The following is an 18704-nucleotide window of genomic DNA, read 5'->3' as shown; positions in this document are numbered from 1 at the left end:
AAATGCACAAATGCAAATAATATCACCATTTATAAAGTATTAAGAGTGGACGGTGGCTGCCAAAGGCCAATTTCCCAACCATTATAGTTAAAATTTTAAAGAAAATTATTTTGCCAATTCATTTGTAAGTAACACTGATAATACAATAAGAGTGGCATCAAAGGTGACAGCAATTTTCATTTAATGTTAAACATTTCATTTAATCACAATCTGTGAAGATTTCAAGAAGCAAGCATACATGTCAATAGGTAAAACTGCAGAAAAATGCTATGTTAATGCATTCTTATTAGTTTCAAAGTAACGTTGTTTGACTGAAATTGCATAGGGATTTAAATCATATTGTTTAACTAAAATTTATTGTTTCAATATGTCAATTATGTTATTGTTCCTACATACTTTTTGTATGTCTATTTCAATATGATTCTTTTTCCACAAGAAATATCTTGCCATACACAAGAAAATATACAACACAAAAATTAAATCACTGTACCTACAAAATAAAAAATATGTTTGAGAAAACAAAGTTCACGAAATGTAGATGTAACGGAACTCAGTTTCTTCAAGTTTGTAGTGATATTATGGAAGACGTGCTGCACAATTAATTTCATCGGTGTTCATTTAACTGAAGTTAACATTCAAAATAGTAGTATCAAGCACGTGCTGCATTATATAAATTTTCCATAGTGCATTATTTATCACCATGTCTACTTAAAAAAAATTCCATAATATATATTTTATCCAACAGCCAAATTTGGGATCATTTCATATGTCACTCTGTAGATGGGGAACAAAAAGCTTTAGCTCAATTTTGGAGGAATATCTACGGAAAGCTATTAAATCTAGTGGAGAAAATTAAACCAAAATCTAGTGGAGAAAATTAAACCAACTACCATCTTAAAGGAAGTACGGTACCCAAAATTGAAGATTTCTAATGCTCAGAAAGTTATCTTTCAACTTGTGTAAGGCTACACACAAGGCAACTAATTGTGGACAGAAGAGCATAGCAGGACAAGAGACAAAAGGCAGCATATACTAATATATTTGTTGCTACAATTTCTGGGGGAAATATCCCACACTTCAAGATATGATTCAGTCTTCAACGTACAACATTTAGGCCTTACAAAACTTGTATAGGAAAAGGAGAAAATATGTTATGTTTCAAAACAGTTCAAGTAATAAACTGGTGGCTATGATAACTGGTGTTCATCATTTATATTAACTTTAATCTTTATCATGGTAAGATGCTGTTCATTTCCATTCTACTTCAAACATAATTTCATCAAATGTCTAATCTCCATACTATTACAAAATAGCCAACGATCTGTCATATATAAGTTGTAGTCAGATTCTGTAACAAATTCCATTTCCATCCCTATATTCATGAAACAATTTAACAAGTAGCTTTAAAATCGGTGGTAAATACATGCAATCATACTCCCTATATAATTTTTGGACTGGACTTTTCTGTAACATATTACATTCACATTTTCACATAATAGGCTTATTTAAAGTGGTCATACTAATAAATCTCACAACAGAAAGGATGGATATCACACACAATGATGCAATTCAACAATTTCATTGTACAAAATATTTAAGAAACTAAGTTTAATGGCAATGAGTTTACTTTATGTAAAATACAGGATGTACCATAATGGTAGTGCATAAAGCAGATCTGAAAATGGTGATTTAGATCTATTTAGTGGTAAAGTTGATTTCACGGGGTGGCTGACCATTTTCCACCATCCAAACAGACCCACTTGGAGCCTTCTGAAGAAGGCAGATTAAAGCTTTTGCAACATGCTCGGCTCTGGAAAAAAAAAAAAAAAAAAAAATCACATAAGGACCAAATACATTTACAAACCATATTACAGGAAGTAGATGAAAAACTGAAAATTTATTTTAGCAAGAGTTTAGCAAAGTGTTGGAATAGCAATGAAATTACCAGTTTCACTCTTTCCCTAAATTCTCTAACCATATATTTAAAGAAATCACAAAGCACAATAGTAACATTCACCTTCCTTTCAAAACATACAGGTTCACTGCCTTCTTGATTCACAACAACATTACTGCTTGTCCAGATGCAACATCCTCTCATCTTTGATTTTACACTGTCAAATTGAACTTATCACATTAACAAGATACATTAAACAAAATTATAAACACAGTTTAAGTTCTTTCACACAAGAAAACATGTAGGGATGTTCACTTTACTGTCTGTCCTAACTTTGGCACCTTGCAAGGGGACAACAGGAGCAGAACACCTTGTAACAGCTACCCTTTTTGAGGTAACATCTGGTGTTGCTCCTTTACCTGGGTTTGTGGGAGAGAAACATATTTCTCAGGGATAGATGTACTGTAATGGCTGCATGAATTCTTCAGCAGCAGTTTTCACCTTCACTACTCGTACCACATTGTCCTTCCTGGGGAACGCTTCTGTCACTCTTGCTAAGGACTAGTCCATTCTCTTCATGTTGTCATTGCTGATCAGCACATCATCTTCACATTGTATCTCTTCCCTCCTTCCCTTCGCGCCTCCTTTATTGTGAGTTGACCTAGATACTCCAGTCTGAGTCTCTTCCTCAATTCTCCTCTTAAACATTGTTGGTGTTACAGCCTTTTTGATAAATTCTGATATGTTCTATGTACATTGAAGGTGTCAGAGCCACCAGGTCATTCTGGTCATCTGATATGTAGGTCAATGGTCTAATTTCCAACCACTGCACAAACAATAAGAATCGTCATTATTTCTTCATACTTTACACAAGCATGACCCGGTAACCGAAACGTCAACTTTTTGACCATGTGAACGACTTGTTCCGCCCACCCCAACAGGTTGCACTAGGTGGGAAGAAAATCCATTCAATTTTCAAAATTGCTGTTTCTTCAGTTTTCTTCTTCCAGTCAAGTGTCTTGAGTAAATTCTCCATTCCATGGAAATTTGTACTATTGTCGCTATGTATAACACATCGTCTACCCTGTGTAGATATGAATCGTCTCAATGACAACATAAAACTGGATACAGAGAGCGCGGTAACTATCGTATTTCACCGCATAAACATTGTTCTGCATAATCGTTGCATCCTTTATTTTCAATACAAAAATTGGGTTTTAAAATTTCATCACATAATCATTACATGTTCAAATTTAATTCCTCATGCCGCTTGAAAGGTAAATGGAACTGCTATGTAAATTGCATATGAAAGCACAATTTAAATACGTATATGGCTTATGGGAGTTTAGCAACACAGTAATGTTTGCAAGACGTTGGTACAGCTTTGCCGAATACATCGGCTTCGACGTGCAGAGACTACTTCAGAGGACCAGGATCCTGCCATGTTGATCAGCTGTGATCACGTGACATCAGACGAAGATACCGCTCCAGTTAACGAACGCACGTCTAAAATAGTTTGTGTTTCTTAGCTTATCCTTTTTAATTTCCGCCAGTCTCACACTAACTTTTCACTCACTGAGAATTTTCTTTCCTCAGCCCTCTTTGCGTGCTGTTCAGCAAAGACAATTACGTCTAGCTTGATGCTCACAGAATAGTTTCTGTAATTACCAATAACCGCAAATAAATGCTTCACACATTAATGTGTTGCTATGTAAATTACTGTCAGTAACTGTTCAGTATTACTGTATTAAAAAAAACTAAAATATTCCCACAAACACGCCAGAAACAAAATAAAACTTTAATGCTCACACTCACTTGTCTACAGTATAGTAATCACGTCACTCACAAACAAATATATGTATCTGTACATTCCAGAGCAGTTGATACTACCGTGAGAGTATCTAATAAACATAAAACGGGAAAACCTACATACCTCCAGGACTTGGAGGAGGCCCGCTTGTGAAGAATTACGGGGCTCTACCTACTCGTAAATTTCCGAATACTGGAATGTTCGATAATAATAATAATAATAATAATAATAATAATAATAATAATAATAATAATAATAATAATAATAATAATAATAATAATAATAATAATCGTATGGCCTCAGCTACCGTGTGCAGACATTTCAATTTGACGCCATCTGGCTGTCTGCTCGTCAATTTCGACGTTCCGTTTTACTCTAGGCCCCCACTAGGTGGCAGACCGAGTAAACCGAAACTCTCTTGGGCGTCTATGGCTGAGATTTAATGAATTTTGTCGGGTAAACACCAAATGTGTCACCAGAGATCTTTTACATGCCGACATCATACGACATGGAGTGTCGAATGGACTTTTTTCCGCCCTTCAAAAATCCGACTACCTCTGCCGGGTTTGAACCCGCTATCTTGGGATCCGGAGGCCGACACTCTACCGCTGATCCACAGAGGCAGCTAGGAATGTTCGATTATGTTGGTATTATAGCACGTGGCTCATGGTGGCCGATTACATGACAGTATTATGAAAAAAGGACACATTCATTTTGATGTTTATCAGTGTTAAGAACAAATATTAAGATCTTTTCGTGAATTAGCCGCTTTCCAGCGCGTTCTGATACCAGGTGATATAGATGTCGATTCCCATAGGGAATCTGAAAATTTGTCCCGAATGAGTAAATTTATAATACCAATATAAATGGTCCGTTATTGGACATTATAAATTTTCCAGCTAAATTCCTGGTTGCCTGCATTTCACCCCCGTGAGTTAGCTGGAAAATTTATAATGTCCAATAACGGACCATTTATATTGGTATAATATTCTGATACCAGTGCAACCCTGGTTGCAAGGCTTTGAAAGCCGTGCTTGAAAACAAGTATGTGGTGCTTGTATTTCCCAGTAACGTTGCTGACAAGTGATAACTTACAGCCTAACGTATTTCAAATGACAGTTCATAATTTCAATGGTAAATAAATTGTACATTGTCTCGCAACCACGTTGTCAAACTACAAATCATGCTGGTTTTCTCTGGACTTTTTTCCAGTTCCCGAAATCAAGTAATCCTGATGACAGTCCCATACACTGGAACCATACTCTAACTGCCACGCATCATACACATACCAGTATTATTTGTTGATTTAGACTATTTTAATTATTTTGATGTATATACATGATCATTACGTGCAGACCACGCAGTCGTGAGATGCCATACGAGTAACACGCGTGAGTTTAAGCTCGTGGAATTTAAGTGTTTTGGCAGGTGTAAACAATTGCGACAGTGCTGTAATTTGCCACAGTGCATCTATTTGTATCGTGGAATCAAGTACTATCAACAATTATTTCGTTCTTTGTTCGAGTGCCGTGCAATTAGTGTAATAGTGAAATGGCACCAGGAACGAAGAAGAATCAACAGCAGGCCAAGTGCAGGAGTGCCAACCCAACAGAAGACAGCGTGAGGAAAATAATAGAAGAGACACTTCAGTCTAAGGTATTCGTGGAATTAATTGTGAGTACCATAGTGGACAAAATTACGGAGTGTGTGTTAAAGAGACTAGAGGAATCTGTGCAGTTCAATATAAATGCATGTGAGGACCTAAAGAATCAGATTGCCAAGAGAGACAAGGAACTCGCAGAACTGAAAGCGGAAGTGAAGTCAAATTATGATAATTTGGAACAATAGCAGCGTAGAAATAACCTCGGCATATTTGGCATTCCGGAAGAGTCGAATGAGGACACGGACAATTTAGTATTAAATGTTGCACGTGACATTGGTGCCGACATAAAATTGACTGATATTGACAGGAGCCACAGAGTCGGGCTTAAAATTGGTAATAAACCCCGGCCTATTATCGTGAAGATGACAAGTTATCGCAGCAGGAAGGAGATATTCGCAAAGAAAAGGCATTTAAAAGGATCTCGTGTAACGATCCGGGAGGACCTTACGTCTGCCAGATTGATGGTTCTGAAGGTGGCTATCTCCAAGTTCGGCGTCAGAAATGTCTGGACCAGTGATCGAGTTATCCTGTTTAAGACCGCTGATGGCAGCATGCACCGCGCTACGCAGATGAGTGGCATTCCATGAGCTTACTCATATCTAACCTGTGTTTTGTTTACTAACCCATAAGTTGGTAACCCTTTGTATTAAGTTTTGTTTCCTCTTCTAGGACACATCTCCCTCTCGCTATCTCTCTCTCTCTCTCTCTCTCTCTCTCTCTCTCTCTCTCTCTCCCCTTCACTGCTCTTGCATTCCACCCTGCTTGGCTGAACGGCTGTAGTCTACCTGCTTGACCTTCACTAGCTCGTTAATTACGGTACCCTACTGGACACTGACCTTGTCCCAACCCTCTGTACAAACTCCATACTTACAGTAACTTCCTTCTTAGTAATAACTAACAGCTGACTATAACCTTTTCCTGTAAATAGTCAGAATAGGTCTAGAAGATGATTATGTAACATACCAACCTCTTTCAGAGACGAGAAGGGGCATCAAAGATTGCACGAGTAGATTGCAGAAGCATGCAGAAGGGAAAAGTATATTAGAAAATTTTCATACTAATATTAGAAGCATAAGGTAAAATAAGAACATTTTAGACGTCGTTTTGAAAGCATATGATCATAGGTTTGATGTCGTAATTTTAACAGAAAGTTGGTCAGTGAGTAATGTAAATATAAGTAACCATGCCTTGTATAAATCTTATTACAATGAGGGTTCAGTTAACAAATGTGATGGTGTTGTATTAATGGTAAAAAATGGTTTGGAGCACGAAATGGAAATTATTGAGTACGATGACTTTAAATTTCTCAGAGTAGTAATTAACTATGACAACAAGAAAGTAGCTATTACAGGAGTATATCGGTCACATGAATATCACAAACAGCAGTTTCTCAGTGCGTTAGATCATTATATCCAAGATAGATGCCATGTTGAAACCGAGCTGATAATAGGGGACACAAATATAGACCTTTTAAATGAACACGACTGTGACGAATATCTCAACATGGTACAAGAAAGAAATTTTCAGTCCTTAATAAACAATCCTACTAGAGTATCTGGTACAAGTAAATCCTGTATTGATCATGCTTTGATTAAAAGTAGGTTGAGAAATGACGACATTCTGTCTATCATCTCTCAAAGTAAAATTTCAGATCATTATCCTATAATAGTAAGTCTCAACATTCAAAATACCTCAGTCCCTAATAATATACCAAATTTTCAACGTAACTGTTTTAAAATAGATCATTTTGAGCTTAAAAATCATTTAAGTAAAATAAATTGGGGAGACATCTTAAACAGCAGTGATTTAGATATCAAACTTGATAAATTCGTGAATATAATTAAAAGCTGCATGAGCCTGTCCACTGTTAAATTGAAATCAAAGGAAGTCAAAAGAACAGAATGGATTTCTTACGGTTTGGTAAAATCTATTCACACAAGAGACCGACTTTATCAACAATATTTAAAAAATAAGGATAACTTGGAAATTAAAGAACAGTACAGGAAATATAAGAACTAAATGATCTAATTATGAAAACGAAAACTGAGTACTATAGGAATCTGATCAATCGCAATTCAAATAACCGGGGTAAGGTTTGGGGCATAGTCAATGAAATAACACAAAGGTCAGTTAGAAAAGAAGAGATCAAGGAAATCAGATATAAAGGTGAAATCTGGAAAGATGACAAATATTTATAATAAATTTAACAATTATTTCATTAACGAAACCACTGAGAAAGCAAAGCATCACAGACAGATTTCCGACTCCACATTAAATATCGCTCGCAACCTTCATACTTGCTTCCTTGCACCGGTAACAGAATACGATCTGAAGAGATGTTTGAGTGAAGTACATGAAAACAAAGCTGTAGGAATAGACAATATTTCAACTCAAATTATTAAAGAAAATATAGAGTCATTAAAGGAACCGTTGCTTAATATTATCAATGATTCCTTCACCTTAGGTTACTTTCCAAAACAGCTTAAAACAACAATAGTAAAACCTCTTCACAAGTCTGGAAATATTTATGACATTAGAAATTACAGACCCATTTCGATAACTACAACAATATCAAAAATATTCGAGAAATGCTTAAAGAACAATATTTACCAATTTTTAGAAAAACACCAAATACTTTCGCCCAGACAGTTTGGATTCATTAAAAATCTCGGAACGACTGATGCTATATCCGCCTTAACAAAGAGAATATACGAAAATCTTAATTCTTCTCTGCTCTCCACAGGGATATTTCTCGACCTTGAAAAGGCATTCGATAGTGTGTCACACCGCTTGCTCCTCCAGAAATTGGAAAAATATGGCTTTAGGGGTAATGTGCTGGATTTGCTTGAGAGTTACTTGACAAATCGAGTACAGTATGTCAAAATTAATCAACATCTAAGCACACCGATGAGGATAATAACGGGTGTCCCACAAGGCACAGTATTAGGTCTTTATTGTTTATTCTATTTATTAATGATCTAGAGAAAACAATAGCAAATGCCGAACATACGCACATCGTAACATATGCAGATGATACAGTCATTTATGTTGAGGGTGAAAGCTGGAATCTCGTCAGACAGAGAGTAACTCTAGCACTGCTTAAAGTTAAAGCATGGTTAGATAATAATGAATTATTTCTAAACATTAAAAAGACAAAATTTATGAATTTTTCTTTAACAGATACATGAAACGATTTTAATGAATTAATTGTACACAACATCAACTGTAAATTTAATTGCAACTGCTACAAAATTTATAAAGTAAATAATGTTAAGTATTTGGGATTATTAAATGATTCGAACATGAAATGGAAAAGTCACATTACCGATTTGAGAAAGAAAATCAGAAGAACTGTTTATATATTTCATAATTTAAAATACATATCCAGTATAAAATTGTTAAGAGAGGTTTATTACGCTTTAGTTCAGTCTATTCTTAGCTACGGAATTTTGGCATGGGGAGGAGCCTACAAAAATGTAATAAATAAAATACAGGTTGTTCAAAACCTTATATTACGAATAATGTACCAGAAAGGAAGATTATACCCAAGTAGTCAATTATATGCTGAAGCAAATATATTTAATGCAAAACAGCTCTATGCCCTTGAAATATACAAATATATTAACAAAAACAAAAATATAATTGAGAACATTAAACATGAATATTCAACACACAGTAAGATGTACCACCGTTGTATGTTATACAAACCCAAACTTAGCATAACAAAGCGCAATTTCTTGTACTTCATTCCAAAATTCTTTAATGTCCTTCCCGGTTCTTTACAAACTACTTTATTAGGTCAGAAAATGAGTCTGAAGTGTCTTAAATCCTTTGTCAGGGATAATAAAACTGTTATGGAAGAAATAACTAAATGAGAATATCACGTCACCATATCCAATTTCTATTCAATGCTCCACCATGTGCTGTTGAACATATCCGTCATTCACTCAGACCCATACTCGTATTTCAGGCATCATTTAAAATATATTTCTCACTATGTAATTAATATTCTAAATTACCACACACAAGGTTTCACCTTACGTGGTATTTTACTGATATCTACTCGACTCTGTTGAGGTTGATGTGATTTTGTACAATAATAATAATAATAATAATAATAATAATAATAATAATAATAATAATAATAATAATAATAATAATAATACTTGATTTAATGTGTGCAAGAGATAGTTGCAAGTTCAATTTATTTTAAGTATTAATATGTTGATAATAATACTACTACTTCTGTAATATATGTGGTTTAGTTATAAGATTAATATTTCTCAAGTAATAATGTTATTAGAAGAGTTATGTTTAGTCCTGTAAATATGTAAACGACATGATGAATGAATAAATACTACTACTACTACTACCACCACCACCTTAAACTTATATCAAATATAATATATTTATAAATTTATTTTTTGAGTAATACAAATATTGGTTTTTAAAATTCTTTGCGTAATGGTCGCACCCAACAATTTTCTTTGAAAATGTTGGTATAAAAAGCACATAGATTATGCGATTCATAAGTAAACTGTACATTTTGGTAGTGGATTACACAGTGAAATATGGTAGTTCAAAATGAACTGCCCTGACAACAGCACATGTAAAGATTATGATCCACAATTTTGTATTACCTCTCAGGTGCAATGGACACGCTAGATCAATTCCGACCGCTTCAAGTACAGAGGTTTCTCTTACTCAAGCTTCCGGAAGATCCACAGGTTATGTTTCAGCATTCTTCTACATCTGAGACACTTGGCCAGAATGCTACGAATACGTCACGAAGTATTTAAGGTAACATTTTTCTTCAGGCGAGGGTGATGAGGATGTCAACATGGTAACAGTTCCCCTTTTCTTTTCTTGGTTTATTTCATCTTCACTCGGCTGGTAGTGAGTTGTGGGCCACTTCTCATAATATCTTAACCATTCTGGCCCCTCCCACCATATGGATTTGATTAACATTTTCACTGTGAAAAGATGTTGATTCCCATAGGGAAGCTGAAATATTTATTCCGAATGAGTAAATTTATATAATACCAATATATTTGGTCCGTTATTGGACATTATAAATTTCCCACCTAACTCATTCCTGGTTGCCAGTGTTTCGCCCCAGTGTGCTAAGTTGGGCTTATCAGTTGGTAAATAGCACACCTACCAAGATGCATGGCTAGTGCATACCATGGAGGCCACTGCATATGCTACTTGGAGCCACCGGCAGTGCCAATGCACTATGAGAGACTTTGTCTCATCACCGTGGCAAATTCACAAACGAGCAGCGTACAACAGCATGGTCGTATTATAGCTAAATCTAATGGATACAATAATTTCTTTATTGAAAAAATAATCAATAAATATCGCCCCTCTACCTCTTTGAAAAAAAAAAAAAAAAAAAAAACAACCCCTCTGCTTTTCATGATGCCTCTGTTGCAACAGTGTAAAAATTTCATAAGATCCAGTTTGAAGATAGGGAAATATATATTTAAAAGAGTAGAGGAGTTTAAATTCCTTGGTGTATTCATTGATGAGCAAAACCAAAGGCAACAGGAACACCAAGCTAGAATTAAAAATGCAAAAAAGGCATTTTTACTCTATGAGCCCTATATTAGGCTCCTAGTTTTTAATGTATGTATGTTGGGTATTCAGCCCGAAGGCTGGTTGGATCCTCAACAGGTTCACCATTAGCTGTCATAGATGGCCTAGGTGTCACTGAAGAAGCGTACTACGTAGGAATGCAAAAATAATTATGTACAATACAATAATTTGACCAGTACTTCTGTATGGTTCTGAGACATGGAGTATAACCAAGAAAGAGCAGCAGCAGTTGCAAGTCTTTGAGAATAAAGTTTATAGAAAAATATTTGGCCTATGGTTCTATCCTATCTCTCAAAGTTGGCAGAAAAGATCTAATTATGAGATTTACACCCTCTCTCAACAACACACTATAATGGGTGTGATAGAATCCAACAGACTGCACTGGGCTGAACATGTACTGAGGATGCAAGATGACAGAGCACCAGTAGATCTATACAAGGGATCTCTTAATGGAAAAAGATCTTCAGGAAGCCCCAAAGCACCTGGAAAAAGAAGATCAACAAAATGTGCCGGACCCTCCAAATTGATAACTGGGAAGAGCAGGCTCAAGATCAAAAAGGATGGAAGAGGATTTTGAGATCGGCACAGGAACTTCACGTCCCCCAGAAGCCCACTGAGTGAGTGTGTGAATGAGTATCAGTAAACCTACCCACAAATAATTTTTCGCATTTAAGCATTCAGAAATACCAACCAACTGCATTAGAATTCAATCTTGTAATCTTGAGTATATGAGGCAAGCAACAATACTATGCAGCAGGTTGTCTGAAAAACAAATTAATCATTAGAGAATATTTCTTCCTTTGCTGGAGGTTTTAATGGGGTATGAATACACACATTTTCAGTGGTGATGGGTATGGGACAGAACTAGGACTACGGAGGTACCGGCCATGGCATAGAAAACTGCAGAAAACCATCATTAGGGCTGTTAGTGGGGGCTCCGACACCATCATCACCTGTATGCAAACTTACAGCTACACAACCCATACAGTATGGTCGACTCATTTGGATTTTTGCTTCCCCTTCCATATTTAATTTTTAGTAACTTTCTACTTTGATACAGTTCATAAATAAAAGTAATATTATATTACACATTAACAGGTAGTTTAGAAGTTTAGTTTTCCTACTGGTAGAATAATCAATTTATAAAAATGATTTCTTTGTCTTACTTCTGTGGATATGAATTGACTGTATCTTGCTGCCATGCTTTCTCATATTCTGAAGACAAAAGTTGTTTCTTCACATCACCAATCAAATCAGACTCAGTAGCTCCAGGACATATACCCACCACTCTCACACCAGTCAAATTCACATGATACGAGTCCTATAAAAAATAGAACAAATTAAATTTATTCATCATTTGAAGAGGAGTATTTTAAAATAAATCAATCCAATCATCTCTAGGAACCAAGGGAACATAATAATTTTACAACATACTGTATATTAAAAACTACAACCACATTACAAACAAGCCCTTTGGACAGTTCTAGGTGAAAAATTACCCTTGCTCTGCTGGTAATATAAAAAAATAATAGTGCTATTTAATGTCGCAGACCAAATTTCCATTCATTTTACATTAAAAGATTTTTTAAAAAAATTCATGATAACTACAGAGACAGAACTGGGTTTACATTAAAACCATTAGATCAGACAAAATGTTGAAAAACTTAGGGCTGGGAAGACTTGGGAGTAAAGAGACAAGCTGCTCGACTAAGCGGTATGTCTAAGATGAAATTCTAAAATTCCGATTCATTACTTTTAATAAGTGGTATGTTCCACACTGTCTGCACAGATATTGTGTGGAATAACCTTAGTAGATGAATATGCTTGAGTAAAGGTTTTGATGATGATGATGCTTGTTGTTTAAAGGGGGCTAACATCGAGGTCATTGGCCCCAGTAAAGGTTTTAAGAGAAGGAAAGATCATACAAATTGGGGCAAACATTAGTTAATTTGTTTATAGGAAGAGGAATTAAGGACTGGAACAATTTACCCCAAGAGATGTTCAAATCCTTTGAAATCATTTAAAAAAGGACTAGGAAAGCAACAGAGAGAGAATTTGGCACGTGGGCAACAGTACTAAATGCAGATCTGTGGTGGTTAACTGAATATACCTTGTATGTTATATAGGCATTACATAATCTCAGTGCACCATAAATAGCCACAGCACTGAGAAAATTACACAGGAAAGTTTATAAGGAGTATAGCATTTCTGAAGACAGCAGTAATTGTCGACCAGGCATAATTTGCAGTAGAACAGATACAATTTGTAGCAACAGGACAGAAAACCTAGGACTCATCCTAGACTCAACAGAACAAATGGAGCAAGATAGTAACGAAGAAGGAACTATTCACACCAACAATATATATGACTAGGAACAGATCGAGAGTAGCTTCTTACTGTCTAAAATGCGTGGACAGATTACACATAGAAGAAAGATATGAATGGAAAATATTCAGCTGCAGCCTTCATCAGTGGAGGACAGAATAATAATGGCAATGGTCATTGTTGACAAGTAGACGCTGTGTGAGGTAAAGGGAGTGGGGAGACAGACAAGTGAATGGAAAAAAAAAAAGTGGTTATTTAATGTTAAGGGCAGATGTTTTCTTAAACCCGAGCACCAGTTGATTTCCAACTATGGAGTCTGTAAAGGCGAAACAGTGGGAAGGATGAATTAAATGTTTCAGAACCTAAACTATGAAACACATCAAATATGGCCTGATAGTGCCAGGTATGAATGGGGACAGAAAGATCCATTATAAGGGTTCTGCATTTACTGCACATTCCTTTGGTTAGCGAGTTTATAGTTAAGCCAATATAGAAAGCTGAAGAGAAAAATATACAAGCGGGTACCCAAAAATAACCGGAATATCATTGCCGTGGGTGAAGCTTGTGCAGTATGAATTTCTGCTGCTAGGTGTGCATAACGCAACTCATTGCCAGTTCAGTGCCACCTGTATCGTGGTTGGTTGGTTGGTTCGTCCACCACGACAACGCACCTGCACACACAGCCATCTCTGTTAGACAGTTTTTGGCTAAAAGTGGCATGGTTCCGCTGCCCCACATCTGACCTGTCTCCGTGCGACTTATTCTTATCTCCACGCTTGAAAAGGGGCATTTATTATAAGCCACAAATTTCATTTTTGTTCCATATTGAAGTGCAATTATAAGAAATAAATTGACAATACAATATATCAATTAATAATACAGGGTGTTTACAAATGAAGTTTGGAGTTTTAACGCCTTATAATATTGAATACGTTAAACTTACAGTTATACATTATATGTCAAATGAAAGAGCAACTCAAACAGTTTTGTTTGTTGGCACCAGTGCGCATGTACGTGCAATGGTTTCGTCGCAATCCGCTAGACAGCGGTAGTAGTACGTCGTTATGCCAGTGAGGTGGCACACCATCTTGATGGAAAATGAAGTTCTCTGGCTCATTTTCTTCCAACTGAGGGAAGAGCCATTGCTCTAGTGCAGGGCCTCTCAGGGTGCATGCGCGTGGTGCATGCACTGTGCACGGTGCAAAAGACGACTTGGCTTGGTTGACCAGAGTGCAGACCCCCCACTCCTCGATTTGGAGCAATAGCGCTAACTCTCTCTTTCCTCACGCCTGTCTCGCTCGCTCCCCCTGTCTCCCTCACCACCACTTGCGCCGTAGCGCTCCAAATCCGGGCTGAGTTGAGCCGAGTATAGCCGAGTAGAGCCGAGCATAGCCGAGTAGCCCAGAGACGAAGCGTTGATCCGAGCCATACCGAGCAACACCGATGCACAGTGCACGGAGCTCTTGCGCCTCGCTCTGCACGCGTGAGATTTTGGGCGTTTGAGAGGCCCTGCTCTAGTGTATCGAGGTAAGAAGTACCAGTTACAGTACGTTCACCATAAAAGAAAGGCCCATAAACCTTTCACCGGGATACGGCACAAAAAACATTCACTTTAGGGGAATCTCGTTGCATTTGTACCAACTCGTGAGGATTTTCTGAGCCACAGATGCGCACATTATGAGTGTTTACATGTCCACTAAGGTGAAAGACTGATTCATCACTGAAAACAACACGATTCATAAACTCATAATCATGTAACAACATGTCGTTTGCGAAGTTGGCACGTAATCTGTGGTCTGCCGGCTTTAGAGCCTGTAATAACTGTTACCGGTAAGGACGTAGCTGTAAGCGTTTTCTTACAACTTTCCAAACCGTCGACGCAGGAAGTTGTAATTCACGACTAGCCTTCTGGACTGATTTCTTTGGGCTACGAGTGAATGACTCTCTCACTCGCTCAACAGTCTCTTCACTTAATCTTGGTCGTCCCTTGCTCTTCCCTTTACAAAGGCAACCGGTGTCTTCAAACTTATGATACCATCTGCGAATGTTATTATCACTTGGAGGATCACAACCGAACTTAATGCGGAACGCACGTTGCACAGTAACTACAGATTCTGTCTTTGCAAACTGCAAAACACAAAAAGCTTTCTGTTCACTAGTCGCCATCAAGGTCTGTCTAGGGAGGTCAAGTCACGAATGCTACTTATGGAGCCGCCATATTGGGTCTTTAAGCGAGCGTAACCAAAGGCAAGTGTATTCGAATTTAGAGTACCGAGCTCGATAGCTGCAGTCGCTTAAGTGCGGCCAGTATCCAGTATTCGGGAGATAGTGGGTTCGAACCCCACTGTCGGCAGCCCTGAAGATGGTTTTCCGTGGTTTCCCATTTTCAATCCAGGCAAATGCTGGGGCTGTACCTTAATTAAGGCCACGGACGCTTCCTTCCCACTCCTAGCCCTTTCCCGTCCATCGTCGCCGTAAGACCTATCTGAGTCGGTGCGACGTAAAGCAACTTGCTTGCGAATTTAGAGTATTTCGGTACCGTACATTGAAATAAAAATAAAATACCAACTGTTTTTCATAAAAAAATTTAATTGGGCATCTATTGGTCATGTATATATAACTGTATAACACTTAAATGATATGAATACATTCACAGCTATTTGAATAGGAAGATAATTAACAGAGTTTGAAATTCTTTTTTGAGAAACAAGAATCAACAGAAAAGCTCATGTTCTTCTCTTTTACTTCCTTACAATTTGGTCTTACTGTGTTTCTTATTAATATCATCTGTCAAATACGTAATCTTATTGACAGAAACATACAAACCTGTACAGTACCTGTGTCATATTGTCATTACCGGGACATGAAATACTGAAATTGAAGTACTGTGTTTAAAGTACTAAACGACGGTTGTAATATATTACCTTCAGCGTTTTCTTTATTAAGAAAGTAATTTCCGATATCTACTACGTTTCTAAAAGGTTACCCCAGTATGTTGGCAAACACTGAATGCCTCTTGAGTTGAGTGCATTAAATTATGTATGGTAACTGTTGTTATACATTCATATGGTATTTCTTTGGGTTCTAAGGCAAAAATATTCTGCACATATGCAACAAGAGTGATGTTCTTAGCTACTCTTAACTAGTTTATTGATAACCCATGCAGCTATATAGTACAAAGTGGTGGTGGTGATTATTGTTTTAAGGGGAACTACCACTGGACAACCATCCTCTATAAACACTAATCAGAAGAAAACAAATGGAAGGGGACCAACACTTCGAAAAATGAAGGTATCGGCAAAAGAAAGATGAAGGCCACAAAGTGCGTGGAAATGAAAAACTTCCTAGGCCTCGAATGCGCTAATGCCGTCACGGTCGGAAAAGAACAAGTGTTGACCAGGGGAGGTCGGATGGGCTAGAATAGTGAAAGCCATGTCAAGACTCAGCTAAGGGCCTCGTAGTCACAACCCAAAATAGATTCCACGGTCTCCCCTGCCTGTCATAAGAGGCGACTGAAAGGGGCATCAGGCGCTCCTAACTAGGGAGCGTGGGTTGTCGACCACGGGGCTCTTAGCCGAGTCCTAATATTCATACAAATAATAATAATAATAATAATAATAATAATAATAATAATAATAATAATAATAATAATAAAGGTTAAGAAAATTAAAGCCAATGGTAGACACGATTCCATCAGAAATAGAAATTCAATCGCTATTAAGTTGAGTTGACTTAGGTTAAGCTATTTTAGGGATTAGGTAGGTAAGGGTTATTCTGCCCGAAGGCAGGTCCGAACCTCGGCAGAGGTGTTCCTGAGCCGGAGTTTACATGCGGTAGGGTGGCCAGTTCCTTTCCGCTCCTCCATTCTTAGGGATTACATTAGGATATAAATTATAAATTACAGTCGTAGGTTAGTGCGAGTGAAGCAAGTGTTGTGATCCTTAAGTATTTGTCCAGCCATAATATACTCTATAGAGCATTTAAGATGAATGATTAGCTGTAAATAATAATTACAGTACAGTATAAGACTGCTATTATCAATAAAATTGTTGTAATGATGGCCAGCTGGACATAAATTGTTGGTTTGAAGTGATTGGCTTATTCTGTGTTGTGATTATAATTGGTAAATGAACAGGAACAAGCATTTCAAATATCTGTGAAAGATTTCTACGTTGCATGTAGGGTTAGAAAGATACTGTCTGTAGTTTACATGAAAAGGAATGGAATGAAATGGCGTTTGGCTTTTAGTGCCAGGAGCATCTGAGGACAAGTTCGGCTCACCAGGTGCAGATCTTTTGATCTGACTCCCGTAGGCGACCTGCGCGTCGTAATGAGGATGAAATGAAGATGAAGACGACACATACGCCCAGCCCCCGTGCCAGCGAAATTGACCAATTATGGTTAAAATTCCTGAACCTGCCGGGAATCGAGCTTGGGACCCCTGTGACGAAAGGCTAGCACACTAACCATTTAGCCATGGAGCCGGACACATGAAAAGGAAATTTTCAAAAACATCAATACTAATATTACACGCTTCCTGTTACTTTTCTTGCTTGTTTTGAAAGACAATTCTCTTTCTTTGGGAGGTTTCCTATTATATGTCAAAGACTTAGGTGGATTAGGGACGTTGAAAATTGCTGGGATGGATTTCCACTTGAGTAGATTCCGTCCATCTGCCCTCTTTAGTTCAAATTGCGATACTTCAAAATGATGCTAGAAGAAAATACATAAGACCTATAAATATAGAACATCGTTCATATAAACATACTATTATTCAGGAATAATACGAATGTATAACTTCACTAACCTAGCACAAGAAGAATTATCTGTAGGTTGACATTTGTCACGCCTACAGTTTTGTACCCACTGAGCTCTCCTCTGCTTATCTCTCGGGAAGCGAAAAACTAATTCCGTCAGTTGTCTTATTTTGACAATTTGGTGCGGCGCAGTATCCCGTTTTCTTTCAAAATACAAGTAATAACTCGCATCATTACATCAGGCACGCCCACATTACAACGATATTGAAATTAAATACGAAGAAATTGCGCACAAATGTGCATTACATTTTAGAATAATCCAATAAGGAAACTGTTCTTTTGCTGCATACACTAAAATGGTATCGTTCACATCGTTTGTTACATAACACGCACACGCACTGCACAGATGGGTCATGAAAACCAGGTCGTACGCACAGTTTGTGATGGAAACCATGTATAGCCAGTCTATTCAGAGCACTCCTCAGTTCGTTGTTCGGCCCAGTCCAGCTTCGGTTGATCATTGCGTCCGTCCCGTAGAATTCCAAGTCAATTTCCGCTCGTTTTCTTAGTCTAATATGAAGTAGTTCCTGTTCTTGTCGTGTGGAGGGTAATTGTAGTCTCATTCTTATGTCTTCCATAAGGAAGGTTTCTCTGGCT

At 37.3% G+C, this 18704-nt stretch overlaps 1 protein-coding gene across 1 annotated transcript in view; it reads right to left on the bottom strand.

Moving 5' to 3' along the window:
- Positions 1-234: 234 nt before the first annotated feature.
- Positions 235-18704, bottom strand: part of LOC136874028 (15-hydroxyprostaglandin dehydrogenase [NAD(+)]) — a 116970-nt gene continuing 98500 nt past the window's right edge. Inside the window, exons 5-6 of the mRNA XM_067147511.2 lie at positions 12132-12286; positions 235-1810 (exon numbers count right to left, since the gene is read on the bottom strand). Coding sequence (XP_067003612.1) covers positions 1696-1810; positions 12132-12286 — 270 coding nt within the window. The 3' untranslated portion in view covers positions 235-1695. The remainder of the gene's footprint in view (positions 1811-12131; positions 12287-18704) is intronic.

The sequence above is a fragment of the Anabrus simplex genome, chromosome 5 (assembly GCF_040414725.1).
Source record: "Anabrus simplex isolate iqAnaSimp1 chromosome 5, ASM4041472v1, whole genome shotgun sequence".
NCBI classification, from domain to species: Eukaryota; Metazoa; Arthropoda; class Insecta; order Orthoptera; family Tettigoniidae; genus Anabrus; species Anabrus simplex.
The sequence above is the reverse complement of the archived record's forward strand: the minus strand, read 5'-3'. Positions and strand labels throughout refer to the sequence as shown.